At 47.0% G+C, this 20,737-nt stretch overlaps 1 protein-coding gene across 1 annotated transcript in view; it reads right to left on the reverse strand.

The window, feature by feature from the left end:
• ASTN2 (astrotactin 2) overlaps positions 1 to 20,737 on the reverse strand; it is a gene marked incomplete at both ends in the record, with an annotated part of 256,968 nt that overhangs the window by 23,413 nt on the left and 212,818 nt on the right. The window contains one exon of the mRNA XM_079544565.1: positions 3,488 to 3,629. Coding sequence (XP_079400691.1) covers positions 3,488 to 3,629 — 142 coding nt within the window. The remainder of the gene's footprint in view (positions 1 to 3,487; positions 3,630 to 20,737) is intronic.

The raw sequence follows: 20,737 nt of genomic DNA on the forward strand, positions 1-20,737 counted from the left end.
CATCAGGTACAGCTCAGCAAAGAGGCATCCCCAGGCACCCAGGGGATGGGGAGGTGAGAAGCTGAGATAGTTGAGCTGGACTGGAGGCTCAGGGAGGCTGTGGGACGCACAAGGGAAGCTTCTGTCTCAGCAGCAAAGAGCACTGTTGGGTTTGTAGGCTGTTGAGCTACGTAAGGACCATGCGCTATGCAAGGTCAGTCCTCCAGGCTGAATTTAACCTCCACGTGTGGGCATCCACATCAACCATATACCTCAGCCAATGGCTGCATATAGCCTTGACGAAGTGGACTACTTTCCATCATCTCAACCCCAGTGTACTACAGGCAGGGGAAAGAAAAGGGCTGACAGGAAACATATGTCTGTCAGTCTGAAAATGCAAAGGACAAAGAAATCAGTTCTCCTTTTGTTAGTGCGTGTTTTCAAATTACAGAAGTCTCAAAAGCAGAGGAATCAATCTGACTGCTTGTTTGCTTGTTTGTAGAGCATTTTTTTGGATTTGTTTTTCATGTGCAAGCCCGGCTTTGATCTCAGGGTGGTAATATGCCAAACAAGTGGCCAACAGAAGTGAAACTGCCGTAGGTACTACTGAAGAAATGGGACAGGACATCAGATGCATTTACAAAGCAGAAGAGACTCCCATGATCTCACAGCCCCCCGCCTCAGTGGTACCCTCAGACTACTGAACAAGCAAAAGCATTTGCTTTTGAAGAGCTCCAATGCTGCAGGATCTGTGTGCTCACCTACCAGCCTGGAGAAAAGCACAGATCCCTGCCGAGCTGCTACAATCAGGATTAATACCAGCTTGGAGCCTTCCAACAAAGCTATTTTTTTTTCCCCACAAAAACAAATGAAACAAGCAGAAGAAATTCAATTTCAGAAGTGACCTCGTGCCCGTGTTTCTGTTGTTGTTATGTCCACGCGGGCTCAGAACAGAGTGTTAGCCTCACATTTCACTGTTCTGGCTTTCTTCATGCTGTGTCGCAACTGTATGGACATCTGAACAGAAGAATATTTAATGTGTGTACTTATGTATCTGAGAATGCACAGATGCTAAGTAAACACGTTCTGGTTGGCTCTCAGGCTGGAGCAAACGTGTGTGCACTGGATGTGCAAGCACAGCAGGCTTTGCAAACACATTGAGCATAGGAGTGTTGGTCCAGGCAGGTGTCCTGGTGCACACAGCAGCAGATGCTGAGCAAAGGGGGATGTGGTGTGTGTGTGCACATGTTTTGCATGGCCAAGAAAGCAGGTCTGTGCCCCACACATGCCAGCACATACGTGTGCCTGTACATATGCATGTAAGCGTGAACAGTCCTGAAAATTGGACGCCAAGCCCTGCTGAGCATGAGCTAGTGGACAGAGCCAACGCATCTGTGCATCACCCTGTCCTCTCCCAGCAACTCTGCCCTGTCTCTGCAGAAGTAATAGGGCCAAAGCCTTCAGGTGCCAGGGGACTGATGCCTGCTGGCTCCCCATGCAGAGCTGCTGTCCCTCGCCTTGAGACACCTGCCAGGAGCAAACCCAGGACACAGGGCATCGCCAAGCCCTGCTTGTCCCCACCACAGCAGTGTGACGCAAGACCTTGAAGCAGAAGCCTGGCTTTGGCCACAGGGATGACACAACCCTGAACAAAGCCTCCCACCCAAAGCTCTCCTAGCCCTCTATAGCCATCAGGACTTAGATCACAGAGCCCCCAAAGAGACGAGTGAGCGCAATTATCCCTGCCCAGCAGATGGGGAAGATGATCTGGCAGTGTGGGCTGCCAAGCAGCCAGATCTCCTGGCTCCCAACCCCACACCTCCCCATCCAACCCAGCAGCTCGTCCCGCGCCTGGCGCTTTGGCAGCTGCAATCGCTGATAGCTCACAACCTACTTTATGGGCAGTGGGTCATTAGCGAGCTCTGCACTTGTTCCAGGCTTTCCCTGGCACCTTTTCAGAGCGACTCAGTTCCCAGTGATATTAATAATTATATTTATCCATTATAGATATTTAACAAGAAAACATTTAAAATGACAAAATGGAGAGAGGAGCCTTCTCCTGGACGCCACTCTACTTGAGAGATACAAAATAAAGGCTTTGCCATCTTTGGAGGCTGTCAACATATTTAACTTCAGGGCGGTGGAGGGGAGGCAAAGGGAAAGTATTAATCAAGATCTTAAAAAGTTCTCGCTGACAGACCATTTGCCAGCTCTTGCTTTAACTGCTTTTGTGGTCCCATAAAAAGTTTCATTACTCACTACAAAATGTGTTTTAATTATTACAGTCGCTCTGACATTAAGCTCTGGATGTTTCTCTCTTGCTTACTCTGTCTCTCCTTCATCTCCTTGCCTCCTTTTTATTCCTCTTCTTTTTTTCTTTTTTTTCCTCTTCTCTGACTCTCCCAACTCATGCCATCCCCCACAGGACAGAGGATGCCACGGCTAGAGAAGAGTCTGAAGATCTCAGCTCCCCAGTGGGAGAGAGCTGACTGAATTCCTTGGCATCGTCCTTCCCACAGACTTCAGCATTTTGGGACCTCTTGGATAGAATCATTAATAACAGAACCACAGAATGGCTTCAGTTGGAAGGGACCTCAAAGGTGATTCAGTTACAACAACCTTGCCAAGGGATACAGGCAGCAAAACTCCTCAGCATCACAAGGATGCCATGGCTGCAGCAATGAGGACAGGAAAACATGGGTGTGCTCCAATACAGCACGCACCTGCTGAGTGTCCACTGTCCCGTTCGGGGGGATTAAAAATATAATGGGGAGCATGCTGCTGCGTCTGCCTCATGGCTCTGCTCTGCCTCCTCCACGCCTTCAGGTCCCTGCCTTCAATCCATCTCCACATGCTCTTCTTTCCCATGGAAACTTACTCCTACTTTCTTGATCAGACACCCTTCAAACTACAGTGAAAGAGAAGTCAATACTTGGATGCTGAAATTATCCCTTTACTTTGGATACGAGTTACTTTGTACGATTCAAACAAAAAATCCAGTCTCGTGTTCTCATATGTGTTATCTCAGATGAGCCAAGTGATTAAGAACATCAGCATAGGTGTGACCATGCATCCCTACAGAAGTGACTGGATGGTGGGCAGGTGAACTTGGTGCTTGAACTCTCCAATCTGGTACACATGTCTTAGTGAGACAAACAGCAACTGATGTGAGCAGCCCCTCTCACATCCTTGACATCTTGCACTCTCATCTGACCAGGAACATGACCAGTGTGTGCAACATCAGCTTGGTTTGTCCATGTAAGACCAACTCATCGCACCTGGAAGCCCATCACACCGGACATGTAAGTGGAGTCTCCCACAGGCTCCCAGTGCCTCCAGTGCTGTACTGGCAGATACTGGTTTTCCATTTCACTGGTTGAGCCCAACACCCAAAGCAACAGCCTCACTGTTCGTCCACTGCCTGGTGTAACACTGTGTTGACCAAAAAGGATAATAACCATCAGGTAATCCCATTGCCCAGAGGACCTCCCCACATGCCTCTCCTTACTTGTAGAGACCATCTGGCTCCAGGCACTTGAAAATAACTGAGTAGAGGCTGGTTTCAGGGACATCTCCATGGCTCCGACCCGCTGCCACACAGGACGTTGCAAGGCCAGAAAGCAAATCATCTGCAAAGCTTAAAGATTCTCCTGGAGAGCAAAGAGACGAGAAAGACCAAAACATCAGTACAGGGGCAAATTATCACTGGACATCGACAAAATAATGCAGGAACATCTCTACAGAGCCCAGCTTAAGGGGAAGCAACAACATCCAGCTGGAAGGAATGGCCCCACGTCTATGTGGAGAACGTTGCTTGGGCACAAAGCAAGTAGAAAAGACATTCAGGCCAAGAGCTGTAACTGGGATCCACGGCAGAAACTGTGCCCAGTGCTAAGTCAGAGCTTGGGAAAGTGTTCAACGAGCACAGCAGCAACACATGTGGGACCACCACCAAGGAGGGCCCCATGTCCCTGGGACAGCACAGATACCCACGCTCAGCAGGGCCCTCCTGCCCTGAGAGCACTTCCAGTTCTCAAAAAGGGACATGGCCTTTTTCAAAAATTCCCTGTCACTGTGAAATATGTTTCAGCTATGTGAGATTATCAAGCAAGGAGACGTTTATAGAGCTTGGATGTAATTGCTTTCAATGTGCTGTTTATTTTTTTATTCATTCAGTGGAAATCAGTAGCTTTGCACTCCCTTTCATGTGCTCTCCACCGGCTCCTGGAGCTGACTGCTGCAGCGCTCGGCTCAGCCGCACCGAAGGACATTCGCCCCATTACAGGCATTCAAAGAAAAAGAATAACAATTAAAAAACCACTGATAGACTTTTTTTTTTTTTTTGTCTTCTGGTTTATAAAGCTTATTAAACGCTTAGATCACGACCCAGCTGAAACTGGAAATGTCCCATTTATTAAGCTCTTTGGACCTGATTATTCACTGCTGTGCAAGCTGGCTCCTCGCACTGAAGATGCTGAGCATTCCATTCCCATTTTGCATCCGTGTGACCGAAAGCTCAAGGTACCCAGCAGTACAAATCCTGAGCAGCTGCCCTGGTTGTGCCCTTGGAGAACCAGAGAGAGGGCGGCTGCAGCTGCTGGGATCAGCAGAGCTGGGCCCAAGTTGCAGCATTGGTACTCGTGCACGTCTAAATGTCAAAGCACCGCAGCAGAGATTGGAAAATTCCCTTCTCAGCACATTTCTCCCTTTATTCTTCTGTAAGCAAAATTAAGTGAGGACTACTGAAGTGAAGCACAAGTCTAGTCTCTCGGTATAGACTGTAAGAAATATCCCACTGGTATGCCCGGCCCAGAAAGCCTCATTGTGTGGCCGGATTACCCAGGTAGAAGAAAAAAACCCATCCTCCTCAGCCCCCCCAGGCCGCGTTTGAGTCGTCTCAAGATACACAATTCAGTAACAAATGTCCCCCTTGGCTAGAGAAAAGAGCAGCAATAAATACTTTTCCTCCCTAAAGGAATCCAAGCCTTAATTATTCATTTTAATGCTCCCAGCACGACTTGTTCTTTCCAAACGTTTTTCAGGCAGCTGTCACCAGGTTCCAGAGTTTACCCTGGCTACCAGAGCTGGGGCTGTACCACAGCCCAGGTCAACTCAGCGGGCAGGTTGGGTTGGCAGCCCAAAAGTCACTGCCTGGAAGTTGCACAGCCTTCAGCAAGTCCCTCAGCGCTGGGGTGATGGTTTAAACAAACAAACAGCACTCTACTGCACATCTCCAATTCTCATTTCCATCCCTTCCCATTATGACATCGGGTTGGGCTCGGGAACTCCTTGTCACCAGAAGTCACTGAGGACACTGTCACCATGGATGAATCACTGACACGTAACGAGAAAACTGCACCAGAGTGTGCTGCTGAACTATGGAAAGACCTTTTGATCCTCTTCAGACCTCAAACAACTGCTCTTTGGATGAGAAAGAAACTTCACGGAGGGCAGACAATCCCATGGGTGTCTCTGTGGGCATCCCACATCTTCCTCTGGAGCACTCATAGCCATCTACCCTGCCCCTGGGTCAAATCTGTCTGGCGGCTCCTACAGCATTACTAAAGATGTCGGTGTTTGTTTCATTTTGTTGAGTTTTCATTGCAGCACTTTCTTCATTTCCTTTCCTGGTTCCCTTGGACCCTGCTCTTTGCAAGCTGGCTATTTATCTGACCCAGTCACTGCACTGCCCTGGGACCAAAAACCAAGTCAGCTCCTAGACGCAGACCAGGAGCTTGTCAGCTGGATATACCTAAGGCAGCACGTGTGTTTGCCAGCCTTGCAAGAGGATGACAGACCATGAACCTACCAAGCGAAAGTGGACCTGGGGTGCTGCAGCAAGAGAGCAGTACCCAGCTGGCTGCACAAAGCCCAGACAAGGGCTCAGCAGGAGGGCATCGCGTTGCATTGCTCCGCCACGCTCACGAACAAGACACAGGAAAAAGCAAGAGAGGAGGCTTCACAGGGAGATAACAAAAGGCACAAGTTTAGCGTGCATGCAGAGGGATAAAAAGAGCAAGAAGAGGAACGCAGCTCTGAGAATGCACCACCAGGGCAGGGGCTCAGATGGAAACTAAATATTTAGGCTAATGGGCGGTAATGGCACAAGAAAGTAAATTGGAGATGAATAGATGGTCTACTCCTGAGAAGGACAAATAACCTAACTATCTCTTCGGATAGAGTTTGATCATTTTATAAAAGGGATTATATGGATAAGTAGCTTGTGATGGAAAGCAATGGAGCTTCTCTTTCCCGTCTGGACCTGTGCTCTCACACACCCCGCCAGCAAATATAAAGAAGGATTTCAGCCTCCCAGAGCAGCCCTGGAGCGCAGTCTTTCTAGACTGCTGGAGTAGCTTTGCTCGCATTATTAAATTTCAGTAAGAATTCAGAAAGATTCTCTGCAGAGTAAATGATAGCTAAGTAGATCATCTCTGTGGAGGAGGAGATATTTTATTGACCAGACAGACATCTGTGCCCTTCATTAATAGCAATAAATAATTGATGTCACACTAAATAAAGCAATGAGCTGTTACAGATATCAAGGACAAATAACCATCTCTTGTGAGGATGCCTCACCTGTGTTCACTTCTCAATGGCAAGAAAACCGGAGCTCAGTGCCACTATATTAAGTGCTGCTCACAGTGCCAAAGAAGGTACTTCACACACTGATTACAGGCAGTGGAGAAATAGTGCTCAGCACTGGGCTAATCATACACCAAATTCATGCCAGAATGTCTTCCATGCCATTGCCTTCCCAAGACCGGTCAGCCCCAAAGCACCCAGTTCCCCAGGCAGCTTTAGAATACCAATCTCTGCTCTGCTAATGACCCTCAGAAAGATGCAGCTCTCTCCAGGCATTTTCCTTCTCTCCAGTACAACTCCTCACTGTGCCTCATCCTCTTCTACAGATGGGGCTGTGGAGTTTGGCAAACTTCCTCTCTTCTGTTTTGTAAACATGACTCTTATACTAGCTGTGGTGTCACAGTGAGTCAGTGTTCTCCCCAAAACAGAAGGAAATAACAGCATGCTTGGAACCTGCTGGGAGTTAGCTCTACTGCATGAAGCTTTGCAGTCTAATGGCCCAAAGCTGCTCACACCAAGGCATGCTGTAGGTCAAGCCACAGTGATGGCTCTGGGAGAGACAGCAAGGAACCCAAAGGATGTCTGCTCTGGTGGACAGTAACCCAGCTTCCACCCACTGCGACCTGTGCCAGCGGGCCAGCAGCCTCAGGCAGCACGTGGGATGAACTGCTCACCATCCATCCCATTGAAGGCAATGGAGTTATGGCACTGAGCTCCACCAGACTGAACTGAAGAGAGCAGGGCCAGGAGCCTTGGTAAGGTTGGAGGAGCAAAAGGGCCCTTCAGAGATGCTCCCACACCTCCAGGGAGGTGCTGTGAATCCAAATGGCAGAGTAGAAGAGAGGAGACCTGTGCTGAGATTGACCTTGGAGATTCCTAGAAAGATCACGAAGGGGAAAGCAGAAAGGCACCAACATCTCTGTCTCGACAGCTTCTTTACTAGACTGAATTGAACCAACCCTGCAACGTTACCAGCCACTTTCTTCTGATTGTGGTTTTCTCTCTGTCTTTCTGCCTTTTGTTTTTTTTTCAACCTGTTTTCAATTTACTCTTGTGGCATCTCTGACTGTGACCTCATTCTGGTACTTAGGGGGGAAAAAAAAAAAAAAGAAAAAGAGAGTGTCCTTTAGAAAAGAAATGAAAGAAATCATATTTTATTTAGCTTGGTTGGTTTTGAAGCTTTAGCAGAAGAAAGATTAACCTTTTCTGCCTAACTTAATGAAAACAAGGAGAAAGCCTGTATGGATAAATAAATATCTGTGTGGGTATGGAGCAGGCATGATCGTGTTACAGCCCCGGTGGAGCTGTAATAGGGAACAGGCGCGTTCCTGCACAGCGGCTCCCAATTCCCTATCCATTTTCAAGGAAAGAAAAACAGAGTAGAATGTCAGAGGCCCAAGTGGGCATGAACGAGGAAGCCCAGGGAAGGCAGATGGGGCCCTGCGAGGACTTCTGTCCCCGGCTGTGACCTCCAGAGCGAGGCCAGCAAAGCAGATGGAATAAAAGGCCCTACTCCACTTTGCTCTTGCCAGGTTTTGTTTCCTGAAATGAGGAAACAAATGGCACTCCGAACCCTCCAAATCTGTCATGTTTTGGGGCAGCTCATCACACTCTTTTCTTGCTCCAGGGCTCTGCCCCTGAAGAGAGGAGGATATCAGGAGGTCTGTGAGCAGAAGGCCTGGAGCAGTACTGGGGAGGGGAGAGTGGGGAGCAGGGCTGCTCCTTCCCAGCACGCCATACCTGGGCTGAATGAGCTCCGGGTCCGGCTCCTGATAGGAGAAATCAGTGAGAAGTGGTTCATCTTGGAGGCGAAGGGCTGATTTAAATCAGTGTAACATAACTTCAGGCATCAGAGTTGCTCTTATTTACATCAGCAGATGGCTTGTCTTCCGCCTTGGAGAACACTAATAGCAAAACGTCCCCACTGATGCTGGTGGAAGGATGTCAAAATCTCTTTCCCTGCAAGGTGTGCCAGCCTGTACTTTAGTTATTACTGAAAAGTCTTCTGCCCACATTCTGGGAGCACCCACTCTCGCTGTCCTCCTGTGTTACGTGGAGCATGCCTAAACCCCCATGCCCAAAAATCCAAGAAGTCCCTTCTTTGTGGTGACTTCTCCAATTTCTCTGGCTAGACACAAGTTGTCCACACTGAAATGGAAAAGCTAGTGATTACTTTGTGCAACTTCAGGCACAATTCGTGCCTTACTTGCTAACTTGTACAATGGCACAAATTACAGCACTTCTCTGAATGACTTCACTTTGCCTAAGTTATGAATTTGGGGGAAGTTCCTTCACACATCTGTGCATTACTAGATACATCAAGAATGATGAAAGGTTCTCCTCTGGGCTTCCCAGTTCTTCTGCTGATGCTGCATTTGTAGATGGCTGAATTTAAGGAGCAACATTTTAGCTGAGCTAAGAGCGAAAACTGCATTCTAGCGCCACAGAAATCCCATGAATGGCTTCACTGGTTCCCTCCAAGGCCACAACTTACTGCATGAGCAGCAACCACGTGGAACTGAAGGATGGGCTGTCTTGCACCGTTCTTGTCAAGAGCAGCCAGTTGCACATAAAGAAAATGCTCTTAATTTGGATGAGCTGCAACATTCTGCAAACATGATGCACAAGGTTAATCATGAGTGTATTCGTCCTCCAGGGTTATTATAGGACTCACTGCTCTTTCACCTGAGCTCTCCACAGACACTGCTTATCACAGTGCTTTCACAGTCAGTCTCTAAGACCTTGGAAAAACTCCTTCAACTCACATAAAAATGCACTGCCTCCTCCATCTCCCCCAAGGCAGTATGCTGTTGGAGGAGAATGAGAATTAATGCATTTCACTCTGTACTGTGAGCCCTCCAGTATTTCTCAGGGTTCACTGGGTTGCTAAGGGTCAACCACAGCCAGACACAAGCAGACTCTGCTTTGCTTGGAGCCATCCAGACATAAGCCAGTTCCAATCTCAAAGCCACGTATTCATGTATTCACATTAGCATGGTAGACAGTCCAAGTGAATGCACGTATTCCCTTGGAGTTAGTTTTGGACTCTGCAACATGTTAAAAGTTACTTGATTTCAAGGCAAAGTAGGAACCATTTATGCTGGGAGTTGTGCAGACACAAAGAAAAGACATGATGAGCTCTGTCCTCAAACACTTCTTGTCTGGGAGAAGATTTTACCCACCACTTCAGATCTAATTCCCATCCCCATTCTTGCTTTCCTTTCATTTTTAGTTTCTTTTGAATTAGAGGTTTCTCAACAACAGACCAGTGGCCTAGAGTCCCCAGGGCCCATGGTCAGCAGTCTGCAGATCATCCAGGGACTGCATGGAGCCTTATGTCCAACAGGAAGCCCACCTGCCCCGCTACAGCCCAGTCACTCCTCTGCTGCACAAACTGGTCTTTCAGATATTTCACAGACAGCAACTAGCCCTGTATCATAACATCTCAACACGAGTCAGCAGCATGTTGTGACAGCCAAGAGGGCAAACTACATTTTGGGGTGCACTAGTCTGGAAGGCATGTCCTATGAGGAGCAAATGAGAACACTTAGGTTGTCCTTAGTCTAATAGGAGGAAAGAAGAGGAGGCCAAGTGTCAACAAAATAGCTCTCTACAATCCCCCAAAGAGGGGAACGGGAAAGGGATGAGATGACGAGATGAAACTGCCAGTTTAAGTGGCCCTAGTGATATTCAGACATTATGTCCTACATACAAACTTGTCTACTACACAATCATCCTAACTCGCCTTGTATATTATGGTTTATGCAGAAATCGGGGGATATCCGCCAAACAGGAAGGGCTGCTCCTTCATTTCCAGCTCTGCTGAACAGTCCCTAATCTTTATTTTCAATTCTTTATGACCAAATGCTACAGTAGTTCACACGTAACCACAGTGGCTGACTTTGTCTGCTGGAGATGAAGCCTTTGGAGAGGACACACATGCATACGTGCATGAACACTGACACTCCACCAGCCTCAAATACCAGACTAGCAGGAGAGGTAAGAACATTTCCTGGAAAGAAGTTCAGGGTAAAACTGACCTCTACAAATATGATTATTTTGGGTGATTTGTCAAATCAAATGATTGTAAGCCTATGCTGAAAAGCCATCAGCTGATTTGTGCTTCAATTCATCTTGCACATTTTGGACTTGTGAGTTCAGCAGATTCCTTCCATATCATCACTGTTTCCTATCCTTCCACCTGGTCCCTTCTTACGCTTCTACTGGGAAATGGACCAAACTGTGCACAAAGTTCACTGCCTGAAGTGGCAATCAATTCCAAGAAACGATTCTTCAGTTAGCCCCATTTATTCCAAATAGTGGCAACATGCACAGATGCAGATGTTCACAGACAATTAGTGCTAAGACTTTGGACCAGTATATTTAGAAGGGCTCAGCACACACAGCTGCAGCCAGATCTGCAGCTTGTTAGCCAACGAACACTTACAGAAATTGGTCCTGATGGAGAGACCTGCATGGAAGCAGACCTCTTACTTGGCCCTAATGTTCACTTTTGAACGTTTGAGAATGTGGGGGCAGATACTCAGTTCATAAAATCTCCTGTAGCTCCCTTGAAGTCAATGGAACAATAACAATTTACACTAGCTGAGTTTCTGCATCCTGGCTGTGAGCTATTTGGAACAACTACACCATAATGATTATTACAGATATTTCAGATCACTTGTGTGAGATGGATAGGAGAACACCACTGCACAGGAAAATAGAGTTGGTTTGCTATGATTTCCAAAGAATTATGAACCCATATCTTGCAAACATTTACACATGTTTAGCTCTATTCATGTGAGTTGTTCCATTACACCCATGCGCCAGATAAACTAATGTACATGTCTGAGGAACTGAGGTTAAACCTTGTGAAAACACAAGTGAGTTCTAAATATTTTTGTAGATTTGTTCAGTTGCCTCACATTCAGCCTGGAAGGCATGTCATTTTACTGTGCTTCTTTTATAACTTCCCATTTATCCAAGCAGCATCACAGGAGAAGCCAAACATGATAAAAGTCAGGAAGAAGCGATTATCTGACCAAACTCTGAATCTAGAAAACACCCACCCCTTTGGGTCTAATGCATCCAAGAGCTGACATCTGCTCATGAACAAGGCATTACCTGGGTAACTAATGTATATATTCACAAAGACCATGCAAAGAAAGAGTGTTACTTTTTAAAGGCAGCAGGTTTGGGGCTAGAACCCAGACATTCAGTCCAGGCTTTCGTCTCTGAAAGACCATTAAACCCTTTCTATGATTAAAGAGAATCCGGGCACTGAGGATGCCTGCCACAAGCACGCAGCAGGGCACTGGCACAGAAGGAAGGAATTCTGCTCTGAATTTTAAGTCACAATTCCTAGAAACCAAGACAAATCAATCCTGGCATCCACAGGAACAGGGAGCTGCTAGTAGCCAGGACAGCCCTGATGGATGAAGTCTCCCAGAACCCATCTCACCATAGACCTGCTCTGGTGGGAAAAATGCTTTGCCTCCTAGATGTCCTTGGCAAAGGCAGGTATTGGGCATGCTCCCCATCCCCAGAAGTGCTGGGTCCGTGGGAGACACGTCATCACCAGCAACTGTGCAACATCTTTCAACTCAAAGGACAAAAGACAGATTCCCTGAATAAGCAGAGAAGGATTAAGCCAAGTGGTAAATGGATTCCAGGGCTTCTCCAGGACCTGTGCTGACGAGGAAAGCCAGCACCAGGTAGCCAACCCAGAGTTTGTATGGAAAGGTTATCACTTCTCTCTTTTCTTCAAAACTGTAAATAGAACCCAAACGTTGCTTGGGCCATGTTAGGAAGATAAGGTGAATCTCTCCCATCCCTTGCAAAGCCTGAAATAGAAGCCCCACCGCTCCCCATCCTGTGCATCAGGCACAGCATGCTGACATTTAGCAGTAGGGAAAATTACCCAAACAACAAACCATCTCGGTCTCTCTTCCTCCCTTCCTTTCCCTGATCCCCTGGAAAATATTCATAAAGTGAAGAAGTGGAAAACAAAACAAAACAAAACAAAAAACAACATCCAAACCCCAACAACCGAAACCCAGCTCTCCTTGGGCTGTGGAAACAACATGTAGAGCAGAACAGTGAGTCAGGCTCTGCTAACTGAGCAGTCCTGAAGCAGAGATGATTCACCAAAGCAACGAGAGCGAGAAGGTAGAAGAGACCAAAGAGAGGGTGGGGAAAGCAAGTTGCATCCAAAAAGGGGAGGAAATAAGAAATGAAACAGTTCCGGGTGGCATGCACCTTGCTCTTCATCAAACAGCACTCAGCTGGAAGTGAGTCAGGATGATTCACTTGATAATGGTGAAATTGTTCCCCTGGTGCTCTGTCCAGCCTTTTTTTAAGAGGAGGATGGAAGAACAGATGTAAAGCTTCAATTCATCCCCATCCCCTGCCCTTCTCTCTCTCTGCTGATGCTCAGTGCAGCCTCCCCTCCTTGCTGCCTCTGCATCCACCGCTCCATCCCCTGGAACTGTGGCAGCAGTACTCTGTTTTCCCCATAAAAGATGCTTTCAAGGAGATGAGAAAAGCAGGACCTGCTGAGGAGCACAGCATGCCGTGGGGAGGCCCTCCTGGATGCCACTGGCACAGAAAGCACACTGTCACAGAACACAGGGAGGAGGATGCCTGGAGGGAGACTCTGCCTGCCAAAATGGTCTCCTGCTATCCTCCCTTCATCCTTCCTCCTCAGCTGTCTCCTCTCCTTCTATCTAAAATTCAATGGCAAAAATCTTGCTCTGAAAAAAACCCACTACATAGATATAAATAAATATTTTAAAAAAAAAGGCAACCCAAAAACCAAAAAACCTCCCTCTCGAGCTCACAATGAGAGCTGTAAAACCTTTTTCAGCTTGGAAAATTCTCCCGGTCAGTTTTTCCTACTGTTTAATCCCCGCTTTGAGTTACACAGAATGAGTAAACACATTTTATAAGGTTCTAATTCATACCTAGCCCATACAGTTTATAGCTTAGCATAGTAAAATATACAGAGACACACACTTTTTATACATATATATATACACGCTCACACACACGTGTGTAGAACAGCCTCTGTCCCACTCCTGAGAGCCTCCCAGCAGCAGGTCTGATGGCTCTGACATGTGCTGGGCACTGAAAGCAGCCTGGCATGCTCAGGTGTGAGCGGGGTGGCCTGGGGAGCCGCTTCCACTCCAGATTCCTACAGCCTCCTTTGTAACAAATCATTACTCCGTTTCGTTAAGGAACCAGCGCGATTCACCTCTCTGTCTGCTAAGGAACACCGCCACGTGGCATCCCAGGGACAGAAGATGTGGACCCAATGGCTTTGGCACCTGGCTGTCACCCGAAGGCAGGAGATCTTTACTACTGTTGGCTAAAGAGTTCTCTCTAGCATTGGTCTGAAAAAGGCGGCTTCTCTTGGGCTTTTGTGCTCCTAATGAACACAGAACGAAGCAATGTGTGGCAGCTGGGAGGCTCAAAGTCATCCCTGAAACCCCTGAGCGTGAAGACAAGATGGCACCACAAATACCTTCCAACAACAGTTGGCTGAACCCAGGGGAATAATGCCGTGTCCATTTTTATTTCTCCTTATTCTTTCTGCCTGCTGTTGCTGTCAGAACCAAGGCTTCAGTTTTTCAAACGCAGACTTTGGTTTCAAGACTCAGATTATTCTGGGAGTTTTTCAGCTACGCAGTCCTTCCAAAGGTGTGGAAAAACACTGCGGGTCATCAAGGTGAGGACCTCAATGCAATCAGCATAATTCAGACCCACCTCAGTCAGTTCACTGATAGCTTGCGTCACACGAAGGCAAAGACAAAAGCCATTGTTCAAGTGAGTGGTTGGAAGCTGCTTCCAGGCACACCAAATGTGAGATGTGGGCTCCGGGCCCCATCATGCTATCCTCTATTTTCCTCCTCCTCTGAGAAAATAAAACGAATGTTTATTTCCTGAAAGTTCTGCTCGGAGAAAGGGCAAAACTGTCCTCCGGGAGCCAAGTGGCTGGAAAGGGATGGCAGAGGCAAATATTTGCTGAATTTGTCAATGAGCTCTTATTCCATTTTTCTTATTAATATTTATTTAGACATAATGTGAGGGGAAACCTGCTCAGACCACAGCAATGTGGGAGATTCTGCTGTTATTCTCCTCATGCCAGCTTCTGGTGGGGAGGAGGAGGGGAGGAAAAATGGAGAAAAAAGGAGAGTGTCACGGGGGTCGTGCAATTCAGAGAAAGCCACGGGCTTTTGTGTTGACTTAGCAGAAGATCAGATGCCCCAAGAAAGTCAATGCATCTCCGGACCACATGATGGGGCAAAGAGGCTGAATAGCATAGCCCTCTGTGCTGATATTCAAGGCACAGGTGTAGCTTTGGGAGAGAAATGATCTCATTGTAGATCGTTTTTCTTTCTCAGTAAGGAATCACTAATGACATGGAGACAAGCAGAATAAACTGCAAGCCCAGGCTGAGCAAATTGTGTGCGACGAACCTGATGTATTTCTTCAATGAGAAAGTTCATTCCCCAGACATGAGGAGCATGGTACCATTTAATTTATCTGGGTACCAAGAGGCACCAGCCACGACACAACATGGGTAGTTATTAGCTAAGCTTGAAAAGATGGGAATTAACAGAAGAATTATGCGTTGGGTAAGGAACTGAGTAACGGACAGACAAAAACAAGTTCTGCTGAAAAGAGAGTGATGGGAACTGAGTTATAAAGCGTGGAGTTCCTCAATGATCAGCTTTGTAATCAATCTTATTTCTCACTGGAAATACAACAAGGATTTCAGCACCAATGAAGTGGAATGCGTTATCAGTGCCCAACAGATCAGCGTCAGCCAAGAGAAAGTAAAAGATCTTGAAGACTACAGTAATAAAAGTCAAATGAATTTTAATATTTACAAATGCAAATTAGCTTGAAGATGGACATTAGCATAGTTCTTTTGTACTAAGAAGCTCTGCAGAGAGGAAGAGGAGAAACGCCTGGATGATCCGGTTCACTGCAATAAAAGCAGGTGTCGCTGGCCAAGAGCTGGAGGAAAGGAAAGTCTTGGATCTATCCAGCAAGGACCTTCCAGTTGAAATAAAGAATTGAATCCTTCGGTAGCAAAAGGCTAAATGTGGTGGCCTAATATGTGCACTGCACCCAGATGACCACGAAGTGCCTGGGCCCACCCCCTCCTCGGAGTGCGGCCAACCTCCAAAGCAGGTTGCTCAAAGCAGCTGAGAATCTCCATGGTCTCTTCCAAGAATGCTAAGAGCTGGCGTACAGATAACCACTGCCTGGTAGCAGAAACCCCAGCTGACTGCAGTGATCAAGCTGAAAGCCTTGGGTGCAACTCCACATCGGCCCAGCTCTGCTGGCTCCCAGACTGGAGGGCCATGGCTGTAAGCACATCCCCTGTTGCCCTCCACTGGATAGAGAGAGAATGCCATGCTGCTGTATCATGTCTGGGGACATCACAACCTAGAAACGTCTCCTCTTTCAGCCCAGGGAATGGTCTGTGCTCTGGGAATAGAGCAGACGAACTCGAGCTCTGTTTTTGCTCTGACTGTCTCTTGTGTAGCAACAGCTGCGGGATGTAGGTTTGCTCAAACCACAGCCAGACGATTGGAAAATAAAAATGATATTCATATATTAATTAACATCTGCTTGTCTAATTACATGATACAATGTGCATGCGATTTTTGTTCCCTTTATATTTTATGCATTGAATGAAAACTAAACAAACGCTGGAAAAGCAACACTACTACAGCAAATAAACAAATGCTGCCCAAGTCTGCACTTATAACACTTAGTGACACATCGACTTAATTAGCATGTAAGGAGGGGGACATGGCTGCACCATGACGATGAAGATGGCAGTGACACTCAGTTGGGACTGGCATGCTGCCTGATCCAACCTTTCTCATTAAACTGGGTTTCCCTCTACATATATTCTTTTTTAAAAAAAAAGTCATAATTTGTGAAACTGAGCAGCTCAGGACCCAATTGAGCCAATGAGGGGGCAGGGATTACCAGGTGAATTAGGAGAAGTCAGCACTTGGGCTGCCTGGTGGTAGCACACTATCCCATATCAGCATATGTGGCTGTCCCCATGCGGGTGGCACAGATAGGAGACAAACATCTCATGGCCACCAGGGAGGTGACAAAGGACACCATGCATCTGCAGAGAGACAGCCCTGGGCTCACAGCCTCCTCCCACCACAAACAGTGGAACAAAGGGACATCCGTGGAAGCAGCCCTGCAGGTAGCACGGTGTCGGCAGACGGCCCCATGCACTGCACTGAAAGGCCCAAATGTTCTGCTCCAACAGTGCTGCCAAACCTGAACCATTTGGGCTGAAATTTTCCACACTGGGTATCTGCCTCAGGCTGAATTTTTTTTGGAAAGTTTCAGATCAAATAAGTCCAGGCCATTCCAAGAAGGCAGCTTGGGAAAAATACAGTTTTCCTTCTGTAAAAAAATGTATGAAGAAACTAAACCAACGTACAACGTTGGTTGTGGAGCCTCAGTGCCTCTGTTGTTCAGAGCAGAGACTCAGCATTTGGCTGAGTGCTCGCTGTGTTGAAGATATGGCTTCGTCACCTCTGCAGAGGTTTTATTAGAATGGGCAGTGTTACAAGGCCACAACACTGCAGGCACTCATCAGAGGAACCTTGGCTTTTCTTGGCTTCCCAGAGATGCCCCAGCCCCTCACGACTCCAGCAGCTCCAGCACTGGCCCATGCCACAGACACATTCATCCCATGGGGTGTCCCAGCCAAAAGCAGCCACACAGCTCCATCACTCCCTGCTCAGGAACCAAAACACATCAGGCTCTGTTTCCTGATGAGGTGATTTGGACATGCAAGGGACAAGGTTTAGTGATGGGGTTTAGTAGGACGTGCTGATGGTTGCACAAGATGGTCTTGAAGGTCTTTTCCAACCTGCATGATTCTATTCAGACAAAGATAATGTGTTAGTGTGTCCAGGCCCACTGCTACAGCTAAACTGTCACAGAAACAACCAGCACATATTGAGACTCTTCTACTGTATTCAAGGCCAAAGAGTTACAACTGAAATGTACAAGGGACTGAGCTACAGGGAGGAGCATGAGATGCCATCCCAAGCCCACACTTCCATTCAAGCAGTTTTAACTAAACAGGACAAAACTGCAAACCATCAGCACGTCTTCCTCAGAGCCATGGAGCTATCAGTATGTGGTACGATGGGCAACAGCCCATGGGTACAAAAATATCAGGTAGAGCAAAAAGTTACATGCTCATCTGCTAGCTGATGATCTCCACTTTCCTTCACCATAATCTTAATAGCACTTAATAGCACTTAATAGCTCCATAACCTTCCAGCACTGAGAGAAGCTTAAATCTCACTCCCTGTGTTGGGTTGGGACCCTCAGTAGACAGAGATTGCCTTGTATCTCTACCTGCTCTGTGGCTCAACAGATGACCCCAATCTTCAGGGCTATCATGTGATCCTTTGCCAGCAGCAGGAAACGTGTTGGGAGGAAGAACAGAGAGAAACCCTGGAATTTTGCTGTGACCAACAGTCATGTGAACCTCCCGAGGATGGCGCAACTGGTTGCATGTCAGGGGTTTGGGAAGGGGCAGTAGGAGCTGGCAGGGTGGGCCGCTGCTCAAAGGAAACCACAGAGGACTGCCTTGAAGGATTCCATGCATACCTCCCAGATACGCCGGTGTGGTTACAAAATCCCTGCCTGGCACCCGGGGTGGTGGGGGAAGAAAGAAGAAAGGGAAAAACAAAACCCCAAACAACTCTTCGTGGGACACATAGAGGGCTTCAAGTCCTGAGCTTTAATGAGACGCCGCAGGCACTGCTGCCTTGGAATTTGGGCTATGCTTGCGGTCCGCGAGGCGACTCGCTGAAGCCTTTGGTCACATTAAGCAACATTACATGATAATGCTGCAGCTCTTTCAGGCTGAGGGAGAAGGAAAACAAAACAGATGACTCTGGATGGAAAGGCACTGCTGTAAACCTGGGAGGGAGAAGAACATTCCTTCGGATACTTTTCTTGGCTGGTCGTGTCCTCTCCTCCCCGCCTCCCACCTCTCTCCTTTCCCCCGCTCTTCCTCTTGGGGAACTGGTGACAGCAAGTTTTTGTTGTTGTTGTTGTTATTTTAATAACGGTTCCATATTAAATAGAAAGGAAGAGTGTGAAAGGCCATGCAGAGTGGTGGCAGCTAGACAGCGGAATCTGTAACTGAAGGGTGGAGCGCAAGCGCTGGAGAGGTGCCGGTTATTTATAGGGTATGAGAGAACACAAAAAATGTCTGGCCCCTTTAAGGCCCCTTAATCCAAACAACCAATGGAAAGAAAAAAAAAGAGGGGGAAAGAAAGAGAAGGGGAAAAAAAAAAAAAAAAAAAAAAAAAAAGAGGAGAAAAGTCATCTCTGCACCCACGATGGGAATGTGGGCTGGAAATTCACTTTGGTCAACATTCGTGGAGCAACCAGGGATCTTTGCACAGCAATCCCTGCAGAAGAGCCTGGGAGATGCGGCTGCTTGCTGCCTGCACTCTCACTTGGGCATGCACAAACAGGAGGGGCCTCTCAAACACAAAGGGACCTCAGGGCAAAGAGGTGCCAAGCAAAGCCACTGCAGTTTTGCTCTTTGAACAAAGTTCCTTTTTTCTTTCTTTCCAGAAGAAATGCATGAGGTTATGCCTATGTCCTTTAAGCAGTCATAAGGGAATTGCAAAGAAGTCCTGGAGGACGCTCAGCACTTAGGTGATTTAGTGTACAACAAAGTGGATAAGTCATCAGCTTCAGTGAGTGTACACCTGGAACCAGAGAAACTGAAGACAGACAATTCTTTGGATAGAAATGGGTTAGTAAAGAGATTCAAGAGCTTGAGTGGATGACAGTGACACTAAATCCTCAGGTCTTTTCACAACCCCAGCTCTTATTCCCTAGGATCCTGTTGAACCCATGAGCCTTCACTAATAGGTTTCATTCTTCTCTGCCAGTATCAAATAACAAATGTCAGATCTCATATGGGAACCACTAACAACATAAAAATAAGATTTATATGGAAAGATGAAGTTCAAAAGAACAGTTACAAAACAGAAAGCCTTTGTTTGTACTCAATGACAAACAAATAAAATAAAGTTCAAAACACCCCTGGTCAGGATTGGGCTCACCATTGCTCACGACCTTCTCCCACCATCACTGCAATTTGAAGTGCTAGACACCAGCTAAAATTAATCCACTGAAACAGAGGAAAATGTTTCTCTGATGTGTAAATAAGAAAGGGCTCAACAGCATTAGCTAATCCCAGACTTCAACCGATCGCTTCTGGTTCAAACTCTATGCTAATACTCCCTCTAGCTCTCCTTTCAACAAAGACAAGAGCTCCAAAGTTTTAAACCTGCTCACCTTCCAACCTCGTGAGAAAGACAACAGTGTCATAATGCCAATGTTATAATGTCAGCTGTCAATTAGTGCTGGATTTATTGTTTTGTTGCTTTTTTTTTTGCTTGTTTGTTTTTCTATAGAAAAGCCTAAAGCATCTCAGATCTGGAAAAGTGGAGGAATGGTAACAAGACTTGGCCATGGGAGGGAGAAGCAAATCCTCCAGAGGCGTAAATCACTGCAGCTCTTTGGATGGGAGGCTGGACCAGCACCAAGCAGAGCAGCAAGGAAGAGGAGGGCTGAGCCTCTTCCTGCTTGTCCCAGTGTGAATCCAGGAAACCCGCACCCCGGCTCTCCTCCTGCTCTGGACTTCAGCCACCAGTTCATCCTGCTTGGAGAATCTGTCAGCACACCTCAACCCTAGAAAACTGGGGCTCGAGCCAAGGCCCTCAAAAGGGAGCAAAGAAAGCATGGGAGATGGAGTCCAAAAGTGTCTTTCCGCTCTAAAGGTGAGCCCTCTGGAACAAGCTGGAGTCGTGTTGGCTCTGGCGGGGGATGGCCTTCCAGGGGCTGTTTGATATGTGGAGTGAATGAAAACGTTACCCCCACATGATGATGTTCCAGCACCTTTCAGCACCAACTTGCCTTTTCCTTTATCTCTTTTTGTTTTAAACGCAGACTCTCGGGAAAGCAACTTAACAGACCAAGCTGCAAAGCAGAGACAGAATAGAATTGTCTTTTCTTTGGCTTCCAATACAAGAATGCAAAGCATTGTCTCTCTGGGAGGAGAATTAAGTATGGGCAAGTGTTTTGG

The sequence above is a fragment of the Tetrao urogallus genome, assembly GCF_951394365.1.
Source record: "Tetrao urogallus genome assembly, chromosome: 19".
NCBI lineage: Eukaryota > Metazoa > Chordata > Aves > Galliformes > Phasianidae > Tetrao > Tetrao urogallus.